This window comes from Argentina anserina, chromosome 2, assembly GCF_933775445.1.
Source record: "Argentina anserina chromosome 2, drPotAnse1.1, whole genome shotgun sequence".
NCBI lineage: Eukaryota > Viridiplantae > Streptophyta > Magnoliopsida > Rosales > Rosaceae > Argentina > Argentina anserina.
In genome coordinates, this window is record NC_065873.1 from 4,711,837 (window position 1) to 4,731,786 (window position 19,950).

Below are 19,950 nucleotides of genomic sequence, written 5' to 3' on the forward strand. Positions count from 1 at the left end.
TTTAAATGCTCGATGTACACGAAATCTCCAACACAAATTGTCCCAACTGGTGCAAGGTTATTGATAGTGTTGCACATCTGTTGCTGAAGAATAGATGCAAAAGAATAATCAGAATATTATGGAGTTTAGTAACTGGATGGAAGTCTTTTATGCAAGTCTTGCTCTTGATACAATCATGAAAGCTGAACTCTGGGGTTTATGTAAGCGGCCTCTTATTTTAGCTGCTTATCTGCGAAGACCCTATTCTGTGCCACTACCTGGGACATCTCAGCGGGCCATGTCTAGTTGCTGAAACTGCAGATCACTTGACAAGCTCGAACATCGACACTAGTCAAGCCCACTGAATCTCCTCTGATGTTGAAGCTAAAACAGCCAGCAAGAAAGAATTACCACAAGCCAGATATTTGTATTATCATTGCTGCCTGCCGTTTTTGAAGCTTCTTTACGGTGTACAACAAAGACGAGGAAAGTGTATTCCTTGACAATTGACCATTGTAATATTTTGTACCATAAGCAAAGTTCACTTTGAAAACTGGCCAATCATATTACAACTCCAGTATAATGTGTGTACAGGGTGTACCTCAGTGCCAACAAAGAAATAAATAACAAAACAAAAGAGGCTAACTTACACAATCTTTTAAGTAGAACGTCCTTCATAAACCTAATCAGTACATTCTGATTCGAGCTCAACAAAGCTATTGAAACCCATAGATACCTGAGCTAAGCTTGACAGGTCATCTTCTAGAATCTTTCAGAACTACTGTCCGAGAACAACAGTGTTTTAGTAGTCTATTAATATTTAATAACCTGTAAGAATAACACTTCATATACTGTCCATTGCTGCACAAAGCCACAAAGAAAAAGGATCATAAGGAATGAGTTCTTCATGATATTAGCTACAAACGAGTAGAACCTGGCGAACAACAAAACGAAAGCATGAAAGCCTACTAGAAACTTAAGCAACTCTCATCTGAATAGGAGAAACAACATAATATTTCTTTTGAAGAGGTATGCTCCACTGCAAGTGGCATCAAAATTTTATATTCTTAGTCAGATAATTCATCAACTCAAACCTTTTAGTGACATAAGTTGGTCAAGTTAGAAGAATTCAATAGTTTAAGCATTTGAGAGTAACAATCTTGCATTGTTGCATATGGTTTTGTAATATCAGCAGGCATGTTGTGAAATCATATCTCATTGAAGACGACGGCACACCAAATTCCTAGTTCACTCGCAAATCCGACTCATCAGACTTGAATTTTAGACCCATCAAGCATTGCTCAGCATTTAATATACCAGTAAAATAAAGACCATTAGCAGTGTTCATGCATTTGGATAGTACTTACACATGAAGTTCATGAAGGTATATTTAACGTTAGTTTTCAATTTATAGATGAAAAAGATAAAAAATTTCATAATATTGGAAAACTATAAAAGAGGTTGATTTCTGATGACTCAAATAGAGCTTAACCAGCACAAATTTGGAACATTATTCATAAGTCGATTGTCATCGTTTCCTAGAGACGGCATGACCTACCCACCACAAATCACCATATTTTCTATGAATGAGCTTCCTTAGAATCATTTATGTCTATAGGGACATCTGCTCCGCTGCTACTATGGAGTTGCTCATACTCTATACTATAGACCGGTCTCTTGGAATGCATTTTCCAGCAAACTTCAGGCATATACATACTGTTAGTATCAAAATCCCATTACTATCTTGCAAGTTGGCCAATGTCCCTTGCCCTCATTTTGACTTCCTTGACCTACAAATTATTGATGATCCAAGCATATTAATTATTATCACTGCTACCGTCGAGAAGACTGATATCACAACCCTTTGAAACAAACTTAAGAACCCAGAGCATTAATCCCATGTTCATAACCAGCAACCAGTGCAAAGCACATGTGCTGCGGGAAGAATACTTTGGCAAATACAGTGAAAAATAAGATGAACAGCAGTTAATGTGTTTAACTTTGGAAAAAGGGCAGTTCAATGGGTACCAAAACTTGACTTTAAAGTTACTAGGGCGTTTGAGAAAATACGATCTGATAGCATACAGCATCAACCAAGAAGGGTGAGGGAAAAGCCAGGTACTATGTGCCCAGTGAATGTGCCATCCTAAACTTGTCTCCACATATCAGGCTTTCTGGTACATGGTCTGTATATGCTCAACACACAATCTCCAGATAGACCTTATATACACACTAAACAATCGCAGCGGCACTGAACACTAAAAGAAGAAAAATGTACATTCTAATATTTCAAGGCATTTGCTTCATGATGCATTCCAGACTTATAGTTGCACAAGACGACAGTCAGCTATGAGTGACACTGCAAACTATGGATATCTTAAAGGACCTAAACGAAGGTGTCACCCCATGAAGATGATGAAAGGTGTACTGTAGCTTTCAACTGTGAAGACCATTGAATGCAGTTGTTTGGATTCCAGACTGATCAAATTTAATACAATCTCATTATAACTTGCTTTCCCTTTGAAGCATGCAGGACTATCCTTGGTATTTGATATTTTAAATGTACCGAGTCTTCAACAGTGTCAGGCCTATAGGAGTGCATTCAGTGGAGAGTGAAATGGTTTCAATATATGAGTGTGGCAACTAAGATGTTCCCACTTGCTCAAAATATTTCAGTATCTTGTGGGCTAATTAAAACACTAGTATAATGATGGTAAAAGTCGTAAGATTTCTAGTATATTACCTGGCCACAAAATGATGCACCAAAGATGTTCCCACATTTTCAAAATATTTCAGTATCTTGCACTAGGTTAAAGCCGAACCTCTTAGCACCTGAAGAAAGAAAAGACAAAAACATAAAAACTTAAAGCTTGGGAGCATTATCGATGAAAAAACTGGACAATTAAGAAAGCTGAAATAAAAATGACGCCAATGACTGCATTTTTAATATCATGCTAATGCTCATCCTTTCTTTTATTTTTTTATTTATTGTTGGAAATGTTAGGATTCCCCTGTATGTTTCAGGTAAAACACTCTGGGGGCAATTAGAGATTTAGAGACCATAATTACCATTGAACTAGTTTAGTTTCATGTCATAATTAACTTGATTCAGTCATGTCATTTTAATACACTTATTTTTGAAGTAGTTATGTGTTAAGAGTTAGAACTATGTGTCGAAATCTATAAAAGTTATCTAGCTACAGTTAAATAGCAAAACACATTTACTGCACAAAATGGAAGATTCTCCAGCTGTAATTATATTGGCAACTCTATTGTCATTGTGGAGATAATTGCATTATTTTAATCAATGTCAATCATATAACAACTCAAGTGGTCTTTAAAAAAAAAAACTCAAGTGTAATGTGTGCACATGGTGTAGCTCAGTTGCCAACAAAGAGATAAAGAACTAAAACAGAATAGGTTATATGACACTACAGTACTACGTTCTTCATTAACTCAATCAATTCATTCTGAATGTGATAGATACCTGAGATGAGTTTGCCAAGCCGTAACAAAGTATCTACCAGAACTATAATTTGGTTTGAAAAAAAAAAAACACTTTCATGAGATGACAAATCACGGAGAAAGAGACTTCATGAATCACCCTTTCTGAGAAATTCCTCAACATTCTCAATGCCCTCAATCAGATAGTAATATGTGCTGGCATCGGGAGTAATCCCTCTGCCCTCCATTTCTTTAAGGAGTTCTTGAGCAAGATCACCTCCTTGGTTTTTGCATAGACCTTTGATAAGAGCATTGTACGTTAAAAGTGTAGGATTAAAACCTATACTCAACATCTCATCTCGAACTTTAAAGGCATCATCCATATCACCACGTTTACTATGTCCACTAATGAGGGTGTTGTAACTAATGAAATCAGGCTTAATTCCCCTTCTCTTCATCACATCCAGAAGTTCCCGAGCTTCTTCAACTTTCCCTTCCCTGCAGCGCCCTTGCATCAGGGTATTGTAAGTCACTTCATCTGGATGAACTTTCATCTTATCCATCTCACTCAATAGCGAAAATGCACGCCCCATATTCCCATTAGCACAATGACCATCAATCAAGGCATTGAACATCACGAGATCCGGCAGAACACCCTTACGCTGTATCTTCGCAAACAAGTCATCCGCCTCGTTCATCCTCTTCCTCTTACTCAAAACATAAATAAGCGACGTATAAGTTTCCTTGGTGGGCTCTATCCCCTTCGTCAACATTTCATCGTGAAAAAAAAACGCCTTCTTTGCATTGCCAGACCTGCAATAGCCATTAATCAAAATATTATACGTAATGGCATCAGGAACCATTCCCTTCTCTTCCATTTCCCTAACCATACCCTCAGCCTCACTCACCCTACCTTGCATAAACAACTCATGAACCAACAAATTGTAAGTCGCCACAGTCGGCATTCTCCCCTCCTTCACCATCTCATCTCTATAACTGAACGCCCTGTCCAGATCACCCTTATTGCAATAACCATCAATCAAAGTGTTATAAGTAACAGCACTCGGAACCATCCCAATCTCCAGCATTTCCTCTAAAATACCAGACGCTTCGTCGAGCCTTCTCTCCCTACACATCCCACTAATAAGCAATCCATACGTGTATGAATCCGGCTCGACTCCTCTCCTTTTCATATCACTCAAAATCAACTGCGCCCCTCCGACTCTGCCTCTCTTACAAAACCCATGAATGAGAGTATTGTAAGTAACAACACTAGGCTTCACTCCGAAAACCTCCATCAACCCGAGAAACTCCTTGGCCTTCTTAAGCTTGCCTTGTTTACACAGCACATTGATCATGATATTAAAAGTACAAACACTCGACTTGATCCCCAACCTAAACATCTCAGCATACAAAACCCACGCCCTCTCGGTCCGGTTCATCTTCGAAAACAAGCTCAACAGCTCATTACATGTCTTCGTCTTCGGAGCTACATTCTCGCCCGTCATGAACCTAAAGCATTCAAATGCATCATCGGCCCTCTTCAGTTCACAGCAAGCACTCACCAGGGAGTCCAAGACGGCGCCGGCGCCGCTTGGGGGAGACAGACGCAGTCTGGCACGGTCCAGCGAGTCGAAAACGTCGCGAATCGGAGCGATGTGAAGGAGGTGTTTGAGGAGGTCGGTGGAGGGCTTTGGGGAGGGGAGGGAGGCGAGGATGGCGGCGGCGAGGCATTGGGTGTGGGTGTCGAGGCGGCGGAGGTCGAAATGGGAGGCGAATTGGTGGACGAGGTGGGGGGATTGGTGGAGGGAGAGGAGGGTTTGGGAGATAAGAGAGGAGGGGAGGTTGCACGGGAGGTGTTCGATGAAATGCCACTGAGAGGATTTGATGGAGTTGACGAGGGAGTCGTGGGTGATGGGTTGGGGGAGAGAAGAGAAAGGAGATTGGGTTGTTGTGGGGAAGATGGAGATGAGGGTTTTGGGTTTAAGGGTCTGAGGGTTTAGGAGTCTCTGGAGTTTCATCCTCGGCTGAGGGAGAAACTTGGGGGTTGTGATTTTTGTGAAATGTGATTTGATTTAGCACGAAGGGTGTTGTGGTAAATTGCCCATGTCCTCTGTTACTTGAAATTGTTGAAAATCATTGGTCGGTTTGTGTTTATCATGAGTTTTCTGGGAAACGAAGTTTTCGTGTCCTGACTTTATGAGTAAAACAGCATTTTCTCAAAAAATGATGGAACCAAAGCAATTCTAATTTTGTTGCATGAAATATAATTTTCTTTACCTTGCGAGTTTGTAACATTTGTTTCTTCTGCTGACTTTGGCTTCCAGATGATAGATATTTGGGGTTTTCCCTTCGCATTCTTTGTACATGTAATTGTTTACTGAAAATTCAATATACTTCCGCCTTAAAATGGTCTGCTTCATAACTTGATTAATAATTTTAAATTTTAAATCACTTGGAAGAAGTCAAATCACACAGAAATAATCAAAATCTCACTTGGTCAATCATCCGTGAGTTTTTCTGAAAAATAGAATATGGTCCAATGCAGCGTGAAGTCGTTAACTCATATGCGGGTTGAATTTGTAAGGAAAATGGGGTAATATTGCAAATATAAATAATAAATTAAATTTCGAAATAAAATATAAATTGAAAAATAATTATGCGAGAATAAAAATACATAAGTAAGAAAATTGAAAGTGATAGCTCAACCACTTTTGAACAAACAGGAGGAGAAATTAAAAGTCGAGTTTTGTGTATCACACACTGTCCTTAAGACAATTACACCACCTCTACTGGTGAAAAGACTAAATGACGCTAGTCTCCCAGGATACAATGACTTACAAATACTTAAAGTTGCACTGCTACAAGAATACTAGCAAATTGGAATGAACCATTTCTATCACTAGAACAAGGAACTTTAGAGAGAGGAGAGAGTAGTGTTTGGGATCTCGAGTTATGATTCTAAATCTCTTTGTGAATCGGATTATCTGAATGAAGAAATAGGTTGCTATTTATAGAGAGGAAATCTGATCACTAAATGAATTGTCATGAATTCATAAATGAATTTCTTATCATAAGTTACAGCGGTTACGCAATGAATTTTCATACATTACGACCGTTACCTCAATGAATTTCATTTCGTACGTACGTTATGATTGTTACACAAAATGAATTTGACAGTTATAAAATTCAATCTCATTAAACATGTCATTATAGAATTTAATCTTATTGAATCTGACGTTACAAATTCAAAGTTACTTAGTCGTTACACATTACAAAATTCAAACAGTTTTGACGTTTTGAGTGATAATTTCTTATTCACATCATAACCAATTTAAACAGATAAATACATGATTTTGTAGCTCTCACACCATAGAACACAAGTTATATTTATCATTATGAATCTGAAGTGCGTCCACTTAAGTTCTATTAATTAAATTAACTTAGAATAAATAGCAATATTCACTATTTTTCCAACAGAATTTCGGCGTTTTCTCTGACACCAACATCAAAAGCTATATGTCCATAAGCCCTCATTAGTGATACGCACACTGTAATAACCCGATTTTTTTGGTTCAATTTCTATGAATTCGTAGAAATTTATAAACTTGGTAAATTTAATAAATCACTTTTTCTCGCTTCACGACGATGTCGAATCGAAAATGGAATCGTATTCGGAAAACAAAACTGGAAAAACGTTACGTTTCCGCGACGCGAGAATCGACTTTTACTCAGTCGCTCATTTCCGAAAACTTCCTTCACGAAAGTTGTAGAACTCATCGATACGATTTCGTGGACATGTCACGCGTTCTAATCGGACTTCGTATGTGAAATTTATTAACGACTGAAGTTAGTTTCCGATTTTGGAAAAGGGTATCAAAACCAATTTTGGAAACCCTTATGGCCTCATTCTCTCTCGTTCACCCGCAGCCCTCCCCCCTCTCTCACCCCGACCCCTCTCTCTTTCTACATCGCCTCTGGTGATCTCCACGTCCCCGGCCTCTGTGGCCCTCACCGCCTGTCTCAAAGGCACCACGCGGTCCTCAGCAGCAAACCCTAACCTCGACATGCCGCCACGCGTCGCATCGGAGCACAACCAACAACACGAAGATCCTGTAGAAACCGCCGCCGTCCATGCTTCTCCTTCAGCGACGCCAGGGCACGAGGCTAGCACTTCTCCACCGCTCCTCACCCCCGGTACCACCTGCGATCAGAGTGGGACTCGAGATCGCACCGCTCCTCATCCTCCAAGAAATCGAGCACAGTCGGTGCAAGCCTCTCCGACGACATTCCGGTGATTCCAAAGTGCAATCTAGGTAAGTTTTGATTTAATTTATGGTGTAGATGGATTGTAGATGAAATTTGGGTTGATTTGGAGGAGTTTCGGAGAAGGAGGAGGGTAGGTGTGTACCGCCGACTAGGGCGGCGTGTGAGGCAATGTGAGGGAGGCAGGAGACGGCCTTAAGCTGTGGAAGGAAAGAGGGGAAGAAAAATGAAGGATTTTAGGCGGCGGTGGGTGAGCTACGTGGGGCCGATGCGCTGTCACTGTGGACGGCGCGTGACCCTGCACTGTTGCCGGAGGTGGCACGTGACCCCGCACGGTTGCCGGAGGTGGCACGTGACCCCGCTCACCGCCACGTGCGGCGGCGCGTGAACAGTGTTTTCCAAACAGTAATTTTTGTTAAAAATAATTTATGTACGATAAATGTAAAAAGTAATTTTGTACGGTAAAAGTAAATTTAAATCAATTTACGTACAGTAATTGTAAAAGTAATTTTTTGAAAAATAAATCGATAATTAGTATTTACTGAAATAGTATTTACGATGGATTAGTTTATATACGAAAAGTAATACGTAAATAGTACGTATATGGAAAGTAATACGTAAACAGTATGTATATGAACAGTAATAAGTAAACAATATGTATATGAACAGTAATACGCGAATAGTATTTGCGTGAACAGTAATTTCGTAAAAACTGAAAAATTGCTGAATAGTAAAACATTAGTATTGTTTCGGCATTTGAGGTTTTACATAACGTTTCTAATCACATCTTATCTAATCTAGATGATCGACGAAACAAGTAAGGATTTGCTTTCGGAATTGTGGAAAATTACGCTCGGAAAAATAAGGTGAGTAAATCTCACTATGACGAGTCTACCCTTAGTGGTGATTCAGAGTTACACTTATTTTAAAAAATCGAATTATGATATAGTGGGTTGTGTATGTGTATAAATGGTCAAATCGATACATATATATGAGTTGTTATATTATGTTCTGTCATACTTCTATTTCCAAATGAGCTATTGATAGCAATGATATGTGAGGAATGTATTGTACGTGGTTTTAACTTGAGTTATGTTAAAACGTTTGCTGTCTTCGAACCTGTCTACGGACGTGTTGGCATGTCGGAACCTAGCCTTGGCCGGGCGACGGTTACGATTCAGGTAGAGCTCTAATATGTCTGCCGGTGTACTGCATGAGGGGTAACAGATGGGTTACCAGGTTGTGAGTACCCATATTTTTGGGATTATTGGGTGACATATAGGTTGCCCAATGCCCGGCGGTGTACTGCATGAGGGGTAACGGATGAGTATCTGGGTCTCATGAGTACCCGTATTATAAATGTAATTGGGTAAACAGATGGGTTGTCTGATTTCTCATGAGCGCTTATATTTTCAGATATTATTGGACAACCAAATAGGCCGTCCTTTGACTCATGAGTACATTTATAATTAGATGTTTCAGTATTTACTCTCGTATTACTATGCATGTTATTTTGTTGTTTTACTCATACGAGCTACAAAGCTTACCGGATTTGTGTTTGCAATCCCGGTGCACCTATTCGATGGTGTAGGTGATAGTTCCGCAGGTGTGGATTAGCAGAAATCGATGGAGTACTCTGAAGACTTCGAAGTTGCCTTATTTTATTTTGTGGGGAGGATTGAGAGGATTTTACATTTCCATTTGATATAATGCTTGAATTATAAATTTGGTTTGTAATAATCAATTCTATGAACTCAGTAACGATCCGCTATGACGATAAAATGATTTCAATTTATTGAGATTGTTTTAGATTTTTTTCATGGCTTCGATTTTTGAGTTTCATACTTCAAATTTCGGAGTTGTGACACACACAAAACCTACAACTAAGGACTGAAAAATCGAAATTATTGCCGATATTTCGGCAATAATTTCGTTTTTTCGCCTAAGGATATATTATTCATATACCATTTTAATTTCGTCCGATATTTTCAAAATTTCCCGATATATCGCGATAGAATTTTCCGACTAAAACAACACTCCACCACATGTCGTCACTACAAATTAAAATTCAAACATGCTTTTGAGGGAAATCGAACCCCTAACCATGTGGTTAGGCACTCAATGACCTTACCATCTCAACCAAATCATGTTATTATTTTTCTATGCAATTATTATGATATATACCATCTTACAAATAAAATTTGATAAATTGTCTAATCCCAACTAATTAGTTTCTTTTTTCCTTCCTTATTATTCAACTACAAGTCAATTGTTAGCTAATTTTTAATTTCTTTCCTTTGTTAACTTTACTATACTATAAATACATAAAAAGATGTAATGCATTGTTGCATCACTACTATTTCATTTGTTGTTCTTAAGATTTTTCTTTCACTTACCTACTGTCATATAAATTGATGATGGATTTATGAGAGAAGCTCAACAATGCATTATTCACTATATTCTTTTCAAGTTAATTAGATGTTTATACTTTAAAATCAATTTTTACGAATTCTTGATGGTTGTTTCATCTCAAATCACTACAATTCCTTATAGACTAAAAGTTACACAATATTTTTTTATGAAATATAGTAGACAATTTATTAAAGAAACATCTCTCAAAATTACATCCAAAATTTCCGTGTTTTTATTTAAATTTCCATCAATTTTCTCAATTATTTTTCAAGATCGATATTTTCCCAATATATCCGTCGAAATTTCCATTTTTCGAACCCTCGATATTTCCTTGCCTACAACTAATGACCTCAAACTAAGCCTATAGAATTCCTTCAAACAAAAGTACATGTCGCCTAAGACCTCAAATGGCAACACCAGAATTAAGGAGACATAGTTTTCACTTTTTAATCAAAGGTTAAGGACAAGAGGAAAGAATCTAAGTGAGCCCATCGTCCGTTAGATGATCGTCCACAATCTAGAGAAATTATTGGACCGCAACTCCACAGTCCATAATTCCACACGACTCTTCCACCCTCATATACCACCGAGCCAATTATGAGGTAAACATAACGACACCACTCTAATCAAAAGTTGTTTTTACTTGCTTTGTTGTGTATTTACAGATTTCCGAACTGAAAATCTTGCGGATTGATCATGTCTATTAGATTAGATCTCAAACTCATTGTACTTCCACTTAAGTGAATGAAGTAATCTTTGATAAAAAAACGTTGTTAGCTAGATGGTAGAGATCAAAGTTATAAAACATGTTTAGTCAAGTTATTATTTGTTAAGTTATAAAGCATGTTTGTTCGAGTTTTTTTTTGATAATGCACATGTTTGTTCGATTGTTAGCTAGTTAGATGGTAGAGAAGAGTAGAGCTAGTTCATGCATTTGGCAGTACTGATGAGCTATAATTTTTCAACTTCAATTTACAATATAAAAATAAATAAACTAACCATCAATTACGAAAAGATTGAGCAACGATCAGGTGATCGTTGATAATAATTTATGTTTATTAAGATAAGGACCTGTCACCAAACAGAGGATTAGATTCTTAATCAAAGACGTAAGCAAGGGATTGAGCATCTGAATATGATGGGACGGATCTTAGTGTATCATACCCTGGGATGTAGCCCAGAGAACTTTGCTCACTTTTTTCTAATTTTATAGCTTAATTAACCTAAACCTCAAATACTATAGATAATTAGCCCAGTCAATAGTTGTAAACTCTCTTCATAAATTAAGTAAATCAGCACTCGAAAGAAGAAAATAATGAATTGTAATTTCTTTTATTATTAATTTAGTATAGTCAACCTGATCAATCAGGGGCCAATCAAATCTTTAGTTGATTATATCCTATCTTTCACAATTAAATCTTTGTACTTTTGATTAAGCCGGTTCTTTAATTTATTTTTTCCTCTCTTCGTAATCGATATGTCCTTATTTTAATTAGTTGATTTTGAATTGTATGAAATTTGATCATTTAATGACTCATATAGTTTGAAATTTTAACAACTGAAAGTTTACCCAGTCTACTTTAAAATCATGTCTCCGTCTCTGAATATCGATTTGTTTTCACACTGAAAGGTGAGTTCATACTTCATAATAAAAGTAACTTATTAAGACTAACACCGGGAATACTTCATGGAAGGTACGAGGAAATTGCTTTGAAAGTTTGAATAATTGAATGCCAAATGAATAGGGCAAAAAATTACACGTAGTGGTTGGTTCTAACTAATTTGTTAATCCGGAACACAGTGAACGTACTACTCGATTAGTTTCGCTGAAGGTGCAAGTAACTGCTTTGCATATTGTCAAACCCTGAGGCTTAACTACTGTATCCTAAGTATATAAGAGATAGTCCTTGACATAATCAATACTTACCATCCTAAATTGCCATTCAATCTCCTCACTCATTCTGCTGCAATCGAACAATATGGATTCGAGCACACCTCAATTCGGAACCTCTTCTTCCTCTTCATCTTCTTCTTCTTCCACCCATTCATTCACACACGATGTTTTTCTGAGCTTCAGAGGTCCAGATACGCGCAACAATATCACATGCCAATTGCACAGAGCTTTGGTTGACAAGGGTATCTACACCTTCATTGATAATGACCTTACAAGAGGAAAAGATATCTCAAATGAGCTTCTCCAAGTAATTGAAGGTTCAAGGATTGCCATTGTTGTATTCTCTGCAAACTATGCATATTCAAAGTGGTGCTTGGAGGAGCTCGTTAAGATCTTTCAGTGTAAAGAGTCCAAGCAACAAATCGTTTACCCTATTTTCTACAAGGTACAACCCTCGGAGATACGATACCAGAAGGGCCACTTTGGTGAGGGAATTGCTCACCTTAGCAAATACAAGGATAACTTGGAAAAGGTGGAGAGTTGGAAGGCAGTTCTTAGAGAAGCAGCAACTTTGTCTGGGTGGCTCATCATGGAAGGAGGGTACGTACGCTCACTCGATCTCAACCATCTCAACTTTATAAAATTACATTCCACCGTTACACATAGTTGACATGTTAATAGATTGTATAGTGTAAGATTAATAGTTTAAAACGATCCATGCATCAATTATTAGTTTCACACTTTCGATCACAAGCTAACCCGGGAGTAAAATCGTCTATAACAAAAATTATTCTAAAATCTCCTTCAAATATTTTTTTTTCCCTAAAATCTTTAGTATGATGCAGTCTGTCATTGATCTGTCCAATAAAAGAACTAGACATGTAGGAACATTTAAACTAAATATTTCATATGATTTGCCTTTTGTAGACATGAAGCAACTGTCCTTGATGAAATTGTTAAAGAGATATCATCCAAACTAATGAAATACACCTCTTTGGATGTGGCAACATATCCTGTTGGAATAGAATCTCGTGTGGAAAACGTAGTTAAGCTTCTAAATGTTGCAGAAGATGATCCTCAAATGATAGGGATATGGGGAGTTGGCGGAATAGGAAAGACAACACTTGCAAAAGCTGTTTACAATTCAATTAGCAATATGTTTGAACATAGCTGTTTCCTATCAATTGTTAAGGAAGAATCATCTTCACATGGAGATGGAGCTCTTGTCAAGCTACAAAACATTTTGCTTTCTAAGATTATAGAGAGGAATCCACCTAAGTTGACCAATATTGATGAAGGAATCAATTTGCTGAAGAAAAACCTAAGCAAAAAAAGAGTTCTATTAGTTCTTGATGATGTTACAAACATTAAACAATTAAGAAAACTTGCTGGAGGGTGTGATTGGTTTGGTCCAAGAAGTAGAGTGATCATAACAACAAGAGATAAGAATTGCCTAGAGGCTCATAGCGTCAAGAAAATATATGATGCCAAGGAATTAGATGATGTAGAAGCTTTGAAGCTCTTCAGTTTTAATGCCTTTAGAGGAAATATATATATAGATGAATTCTCTGACCTTGCACAGAGCGTAGTACGTTATGCAAAAGGAATTCCATTAGTGTTGGAAGTTTTGGGGTCAGATCTATGTAGTAAAAGTAAGGATGAGTGGGAAGATGCATTAAAGTATTACAAAAAATATCCTAAACAAAAGGTTCAAGAAATTCTCCAAAGGAGTTACGAGGGATTGGAGCATGGAGTAAAAGAAGTTTTTCTTCACATTGCATGTTTTTTCAAGAATTACAGACATAGGGAGGTGATAACTATTCTACGATGTTGTGACCTGAATCCCACGTTTGCTCTCAAAGTCCTCAAAGAGAAGGCCTTAATCAAATTTCAAATTGACCCTTTTTGGAAGGAGAATATCATTTGGATGCATGACCTTATAGAAGACATGGGAAAAGAAATTGTTCGGCGAGAGTCTCCTAATGAGCCAGGACGCCGAAGTAGACTCTGGAATTATGAAGATGTTTATAAAGTTCTTGAGGATAACAAAGTCAGTAAGATTTTGATATTATTGTAAATATTTATTTATCATGAGATATTTAAAATTATATTAAACATGATTTTTAACTTCTTAATTCAACCTTCTGTTGTTTATTGTTAGGGGACGGATAAAATTAAGGGTATCGTGTTGGATCCGGAAGCTCAACAAAAAATACGGTTAAACAGCGGTAGCTTCAAAAACATGAAAAATCTTCAAATTCTTGAAGTACTCAACTTGGATAAACTTGATGCAGAAGTTCAATTGGATTATCTCCCCGACGAGTTGAGGGCCATTAATTGGACTGATACTTCATTACAATCGTTGCCAGCGAATTTTAATCCGAGGAAACTTGGTATGCTGCACATGAAGGGGCCCTGCACGATTCCACTAGTGAACCAGGGATTCAAGGTATTTGCAATGCATCGCTCACACCTTGCTGTATTTTAACTTCGACTTACCACTTAAGCCTCTTTATTAATTTTGTTCCCTTTCTCCCGGACAGAATATGCCACATTTGAAATCTATCCAATTGTGGTCTGGTCGTGGTCTAGCAACAATTCCCGATTTATCTGGTTTAACAAGCCTGGAGAGATTATCCATACGCTATTGCAATGATTTAGTTGAAGTTCATCCTTCGGTTGGCCGTCTCGATAAGCTGACCCATTTGGAAATTACATTTTGTAAGAATCTCTGGATGTTTCCTAATAAAATAAAGTTGAAATCTTTGGAAACTCTGGATCTATCTAATTACCCGCTTGCGTTCTTCCCTAAAATTGAGGGAGAGATGAAGTCTCTGAGTCGCCTGAGTTTGAGTTGCACTCGCATTAAAAAGCTACCATGCTCGGTTGGAAATCTCACAGGCCTCAAATCCTTGTCCTTATATTCTTGCCATGATCTTACGAATGTCCCGTCTAGTATCTTCTATAAATTGCAACGTCTGGAGGATCTTGATCTACGGAAGTGCGATAACCTTGTTACGTTTCCAACAATGTCAGTAACACTAGCTCCACCGGTCTTTTCAGCGAGATTACGACGAGTTCGCCTGAACGGTTGCCAGAGGCTTGAAGAAATTTCAGAATTTGCACGAGAAATAGAATCCTTAGACGTGACTGGATGCAGGAGTTTGGAAGGAATTTCACATTTGTCAAACAATTTGGAGTCGACGGATCAAAAAATGATGGCTCGAATCGAATTGACTGACTGCCAAAAGCTCTGCGACAATCTGGCTGGTCGACTAGTATCAAAGGTTGCAGTTGACAACAAGCTACTACTAAGTCATGTGCTCAAGAAGAGAAATACAATGCCATCATCTGAAGATTTGATGGGAGAGGCTGAGAAATTGACGGCTCTGTTGTCTTTATTCATCTCTTGTGCGAATTCTGAAGAATTTCTAGTAAAATTTCCAGCAAGTGCTCCAATTCCAAACTGGCTCAGCCACCGTCATGATGTCGAATATGCTGCAAATGAGGAGCATGAGTTTTTTATTAAAATTCCTCAAAATGTCAATTGGGACAGCACAGGGTTGGCTCTCTGCATGAGTCGCCGGTTTGTTGGTATGTATAAATCTGATGATAGATTTCCGGAATATTATCAAGACAGTGAAGAAAAGTTGTATCGCCACAGGCGAGAGATTTACATCAATGGAGTGAGATTTCATGATGAAGGGCTGGAACCAGGTCACCTATGGCTGCACTATATTCCAATAAAAACAATAAAGAGGAGGTTGGGTGAGAGTGGGATGCCGCCGCCTGATACGCTTCGAGTTCGGTTTTGTTATTACATTTTCTTCGAGGGAAGCTGCGGGGTCCAGCTGATCGAAGACAGAGCAGCTGTGTTGCAGGTCATTGGGTATGTTTTTTTTAACGTGTTTTGTTGCTTCTCTTAAATCCTATTTTTCATTCTAATAAAATCAAAATCATATACTTGAATCAGAAACGCATTTAGTAGTCTTCCTGATTGGCAAGAAGAGGCCTATCAAAAGATCAAAGTCATGAAGGAGACTTACATGCCCGAATTGTATGAAATGTACCAGAAAGTTGTTAGTTCAGTTCAGGAGCAAGAGTTGCTTCCACCAGATCAAGATAAGCTTGAGAAGCTAAAAGTGTTTGAGACCATGTTGGAGTGCCTTATTACAGTGTTACTGCATCCCAAAGTTAACATTTCACCTGATTTGAAGGAGGATTTGGTTTTACATGAGAATCGGATGATAAATTTTATTCGTGCAAACAAACTGGGTGTACCTGTTTCTTCTCTGCCTGTTTCTTCTCTCCATCTTCCCCCATCTGAGATGCATGATTACTGAGATATTGATGATATTGTAGCCGTTTGGAGCAGTTTGGAGCATCTGGATTCTGTTGCATAGTTGTTAGTGAAGTCTTGTGTGATTGGGGTTCATCTCTTTAGAGACACAGATCCACTTAGTGAGGGACTGTTAGTTGTTGAGGGTGGTTAGAGTACTTTTCTGGTTTTCTCTCTACACCCATTTGGTGTATATATATTGATTATATTCACTAGACTTGTAAGTTTTATATATTCATCATATCAATATAATTGAGTTTAAATTTTCTCATCATGAATTTCTTCATGGTATTAGAGCAGTGATCCTCATAGGACATGTTAGAGATCATTCTAGTGGTTTTGAAATTATTGTCACTGATGCATTACTAGTGAGAACTGAGTATGTAGATGGAGGTTCAATTAGAGCATTGTTTCCACTAGACTCAATCAGTTCAATTTCTTGAACTGGTCGAGAAACATGGTACTTGCAATTGGAGGAAGATCCAGACTGAGTTACATCAAAGAAAACAAGATTCCAACTATAGATTCTGACAACTTTGAGAAAAAGTTGAGCAAGGATCAATAAGTTCGAGCATGGATTCTCAATTCCATGGAGCCAAGCATCACAGAAGTTTTCAACTACCATGAGTTTGCATATGATTTGTGGGAAGCACTAAAGGATCTATATGGAAGTGTCAACAACTCTGCACGAGTGTTTCAACTTCAAAGAGATCCTTTTGAGATTCAACAAGGTACAAGTCCTTTTGTTCACCATCTTGGTATTTTAAAATCAAAATGGAATGAGATTGATCTTCTCAGACCTTTTACCATTGATGGAGTCATATTGAGGAAAAGAGCTGAAGAAGACAAGGTCTTTCAACTCCTAGCATGTCTAGGACCAAACTATGAGGATTTGAGGAGTCACCTCATGATGAGCTCAGAGTTTCCAAGTCTTACTACTGTCACTGGTGCCATTCATAGATAGGAAACACGCAAAAAAGTTATGAATGTTGAGGTAAGGTCTAGAAGCACTAATGCTAGAGCATTTGCTGCAAGAAAGCCTGCAACAAAGGAGGTTGGGTCTGGAAGCACTGATTATAGAGCATTTACTGCAAGCAAGCCTGCATCAAATAATTGAGTTTACAAGGGAAGAACACCTGATCTAAAGTGCACATATTGTGAGTCCAATAGAAGAGTTGGTATTGGTCACCAGAAAGAAACGTGTTGGATTTTGCATCCAGAATTAAGCCTAAGTGGAATGATGGTCAGAAGAGTTATGTGCACAAGTCCACTCCCAAGGAAAATTTGAGCAGTGTCTTAGATCAAATGGTGAACTACATTGCAAATCCAATAACTCTTATCAATGAGTTTGCCAACTTCATCAATAGCAGGCAAGAAGCCATGAAAAATAATGGCAGTGGGAATGCAACAGCTTTGCTTGGCAAATTTGCAGATTTTTTGGATAATTTTAATCTTATTCATGAGAAAGACATTCCAGGTATCATCACTGATCTTTCTACTATTTTAGATATTAGCAAAAATGGTGATGTTTGGATAGTGGACTCAAGAGACTCAAAACATATCACAAATGCTTCTACAAACTTGAATTTTTTTGAAAAACTTAAAAAAAAACCCCTCTCATGTCTCAATTGCAAATGGAAGTTTTGTTCCGGTCTGTGGAAAAGGCAAATTACAACTTTTTTCCACAAATATTGAGTCAAATGTCTTGTTTATGCCAACATTCCCTTTTAAAACTTCTTTTAGTTGGAATAACAACTCGATTACTAGATTGTCTAGCTATTTTCTCATCTAATGACATCATTTTCCAGGACGGAGTCACAAAGATGAAGATTGGTGAGGGATTCTTCTTAAATGGCCTATATTATATCTTCACCAGTCCAAGAATTTCATAATGTTTTCTATCTAACTGATAGGAGCACTTTGTGCTACGTTCTTAATATGTTTTTACCTCCATTTGTATTTTGCTTAGCCCTTATTATTGTATTATCGAGTCATTGAGTCACAATAGGAGTCTAGGACGGTTATGGATGTGTATTTGTGCTTAAACGAGTTAAAAACAAAGAATTGGTCTAGAGTCCTAGTTTGAGTAGGAATCCTTATAGGACTAGGAAACCTAGTTGAACTAGGAGTCTTCATCTTTCTACATTGATTGCATTGGCAATATCTTGAGAGTCCTATTTGCATTAGGAATCCTTGTTAGACAAGGAAACGTACCATTTGGGAAAGTCCTACTTGAACTCAAACTCTTATTATGAAACTTTCCTAAATGAACTTTCTTGTTCTAGTAACTTACTTGTTCTAGTAAGTTTCTTTTTTTGCAAATTAGAAACTTTCCTAATCTAGTTGAGCTCATCTATTACATATGTCTTTTTAAGACAACTATTGTCTAGATTAAGACATTATTTTCGAATGAATTATCTTCTTCACATTAATTTTGATTTTTATTTTCAGATTAAAGAGATAATTCATGGGAAAAGAAAGAGGCACGAATTGGAGAATTTCAAGGAGTCATATTCCATGTTGGAAAAGAATAGAGCACGGCAAGGAGCTTGAAGATGAAGCTACTCATGTTTTCAGCCCATGTCCAAGAAGAAAAAGGAGAGTCCAGCCGTGTTATCTATGCATGAGAGAAATATGGAGCCGTGAGCTACAAGGAGTCACACATACACGGATTAGAGGAAGAGAAGGACATGATTCTGTCCAAGTTTATTGAGGAAAAGAAGGGAATTCAGCTGTGCATTTAAAGATAGAGCCGTGTGCATCTATTCAACCAATGAGAAGAGTCCAGCCGTGTGTAACCCTAGAGAATCAAGGAGATAAGAGCTTATTCTACAAGAAACAAGGGCAGCCATTTGATCCCATCATGGCAGCAACATCACAACCGTGAATACATGGATCAGCCCATCAAAACCCTAGCACCCTCTCCTCTCCTCCTTCCTCTATAAAAGGCACGGCCTCTCTTCATAATTGGCATCTCCATTCTCTCACAAATCCAAGCCGAAACCCTGCCAAAATACCCAGAAAATTCGAGCCAAAAACTTCATCCATTCTCCACCAAGCCGAGCTCCCCCTCTTGCCTCTCCAAATCCGAATTCATCTTGCTCCATCCTTCAAGGTTTCTAATATGTGATTCATCCATGGCTTGTAATTTTTATTTAGGTTTTCTACAATTTTCGATTTTATTGTATGAATTCTTGAATGACCTTTTTGGTTTCATATATGAAGAATATAATTTCAGATTTCTTTGGTTTTATGTTTTGATTATATGAACTCATGGGATTTATATGTATGCCGTGTATAATGAATTAGGGCAGTAGGTTTTCGAAATTAATATAGGTTTTATTTCAATTTATTCCTTGAATTTGTACATCTAAATCAATGATTGAGGAAGCCAAGGCCATGGTTCTCCTAGGGTTGCGATTTAATTCACCAAAGTGTTCATTTATTGAATAGGCGCTTCGTGTTTCAATTATTGATACTTGTTTAGGGTTGTGATAGTTCTAGGAATTTGCATGTTTAATCAAGATGAGTGACGCCATGCTTGCTTACATGTTTCCAATTCGACTTATTGTGCTTATGTGCTACTTTGTTGTTTAACTAGTACGCTTCATTATGT

At 37.8% G+C, this 19,950-nt stretch overlaps 2 protein-coding genes across 2 annotated transcripts; one reads left to right on the plus strand and one right to left on the minus strand.

Annotated features, from left to right (window-relative positions):
• Window positions 1-577: 577 nt before the first annotated feature.
• On the minus strand, window positions 578-5,467 carry LOC126783066 (pentatricopeptide repeat-containing protein At2g15630, mitochondrial-like). Its single transcript, XM_050508452.1, has 3 exons — window positions 3,467-5,467; window positions 2,723-2,811; window positions 578-840 (listed from the first exon to the last, which is right to left on the minus strand). The coding sequence occupies exon 1, from the start codon at window positions 5,442-5,444 to the stop codon at window positions 3,573-3,575; it is 1,872 nt and encodes a 623-aa protein (XP_050364409.1). The 5' UTR covers window positions 5,445-5,467; the 3' UTR covers window positions 578-840; window positions 2,723-2,811; window positions 3,467-3,572.
• Window positions 5,468-12,033: 6,566 nt separating this feature from the next.
• Window positions 12,034-16,528, plus strand: LOC126783063 (disease resistance protein RUN1-like). The gene is made up of 5 exons (XM_050508449.1): window positions 12,034-12,595; window positions 12,923-14,045; window positions 14,157-14,444; window positions 14,539-15,884; window positions 15,969-16,528. The coding sequence occupies exons 1-5, from the start codon at window positions 12,081-12,083 to the stop codon at window positions 16,336-16,338; spliced, it is 3,642 nt and encodes a 1,213-aa protein (XP_050364406.1). The 5' UTR covers window positions 12,034-12,080; the 3' UTR covers window positions 16,339-16,528.
• The last annotated feature ends 3,422 nt before the right edge of the window (window positions 16,529-19,950 follow it).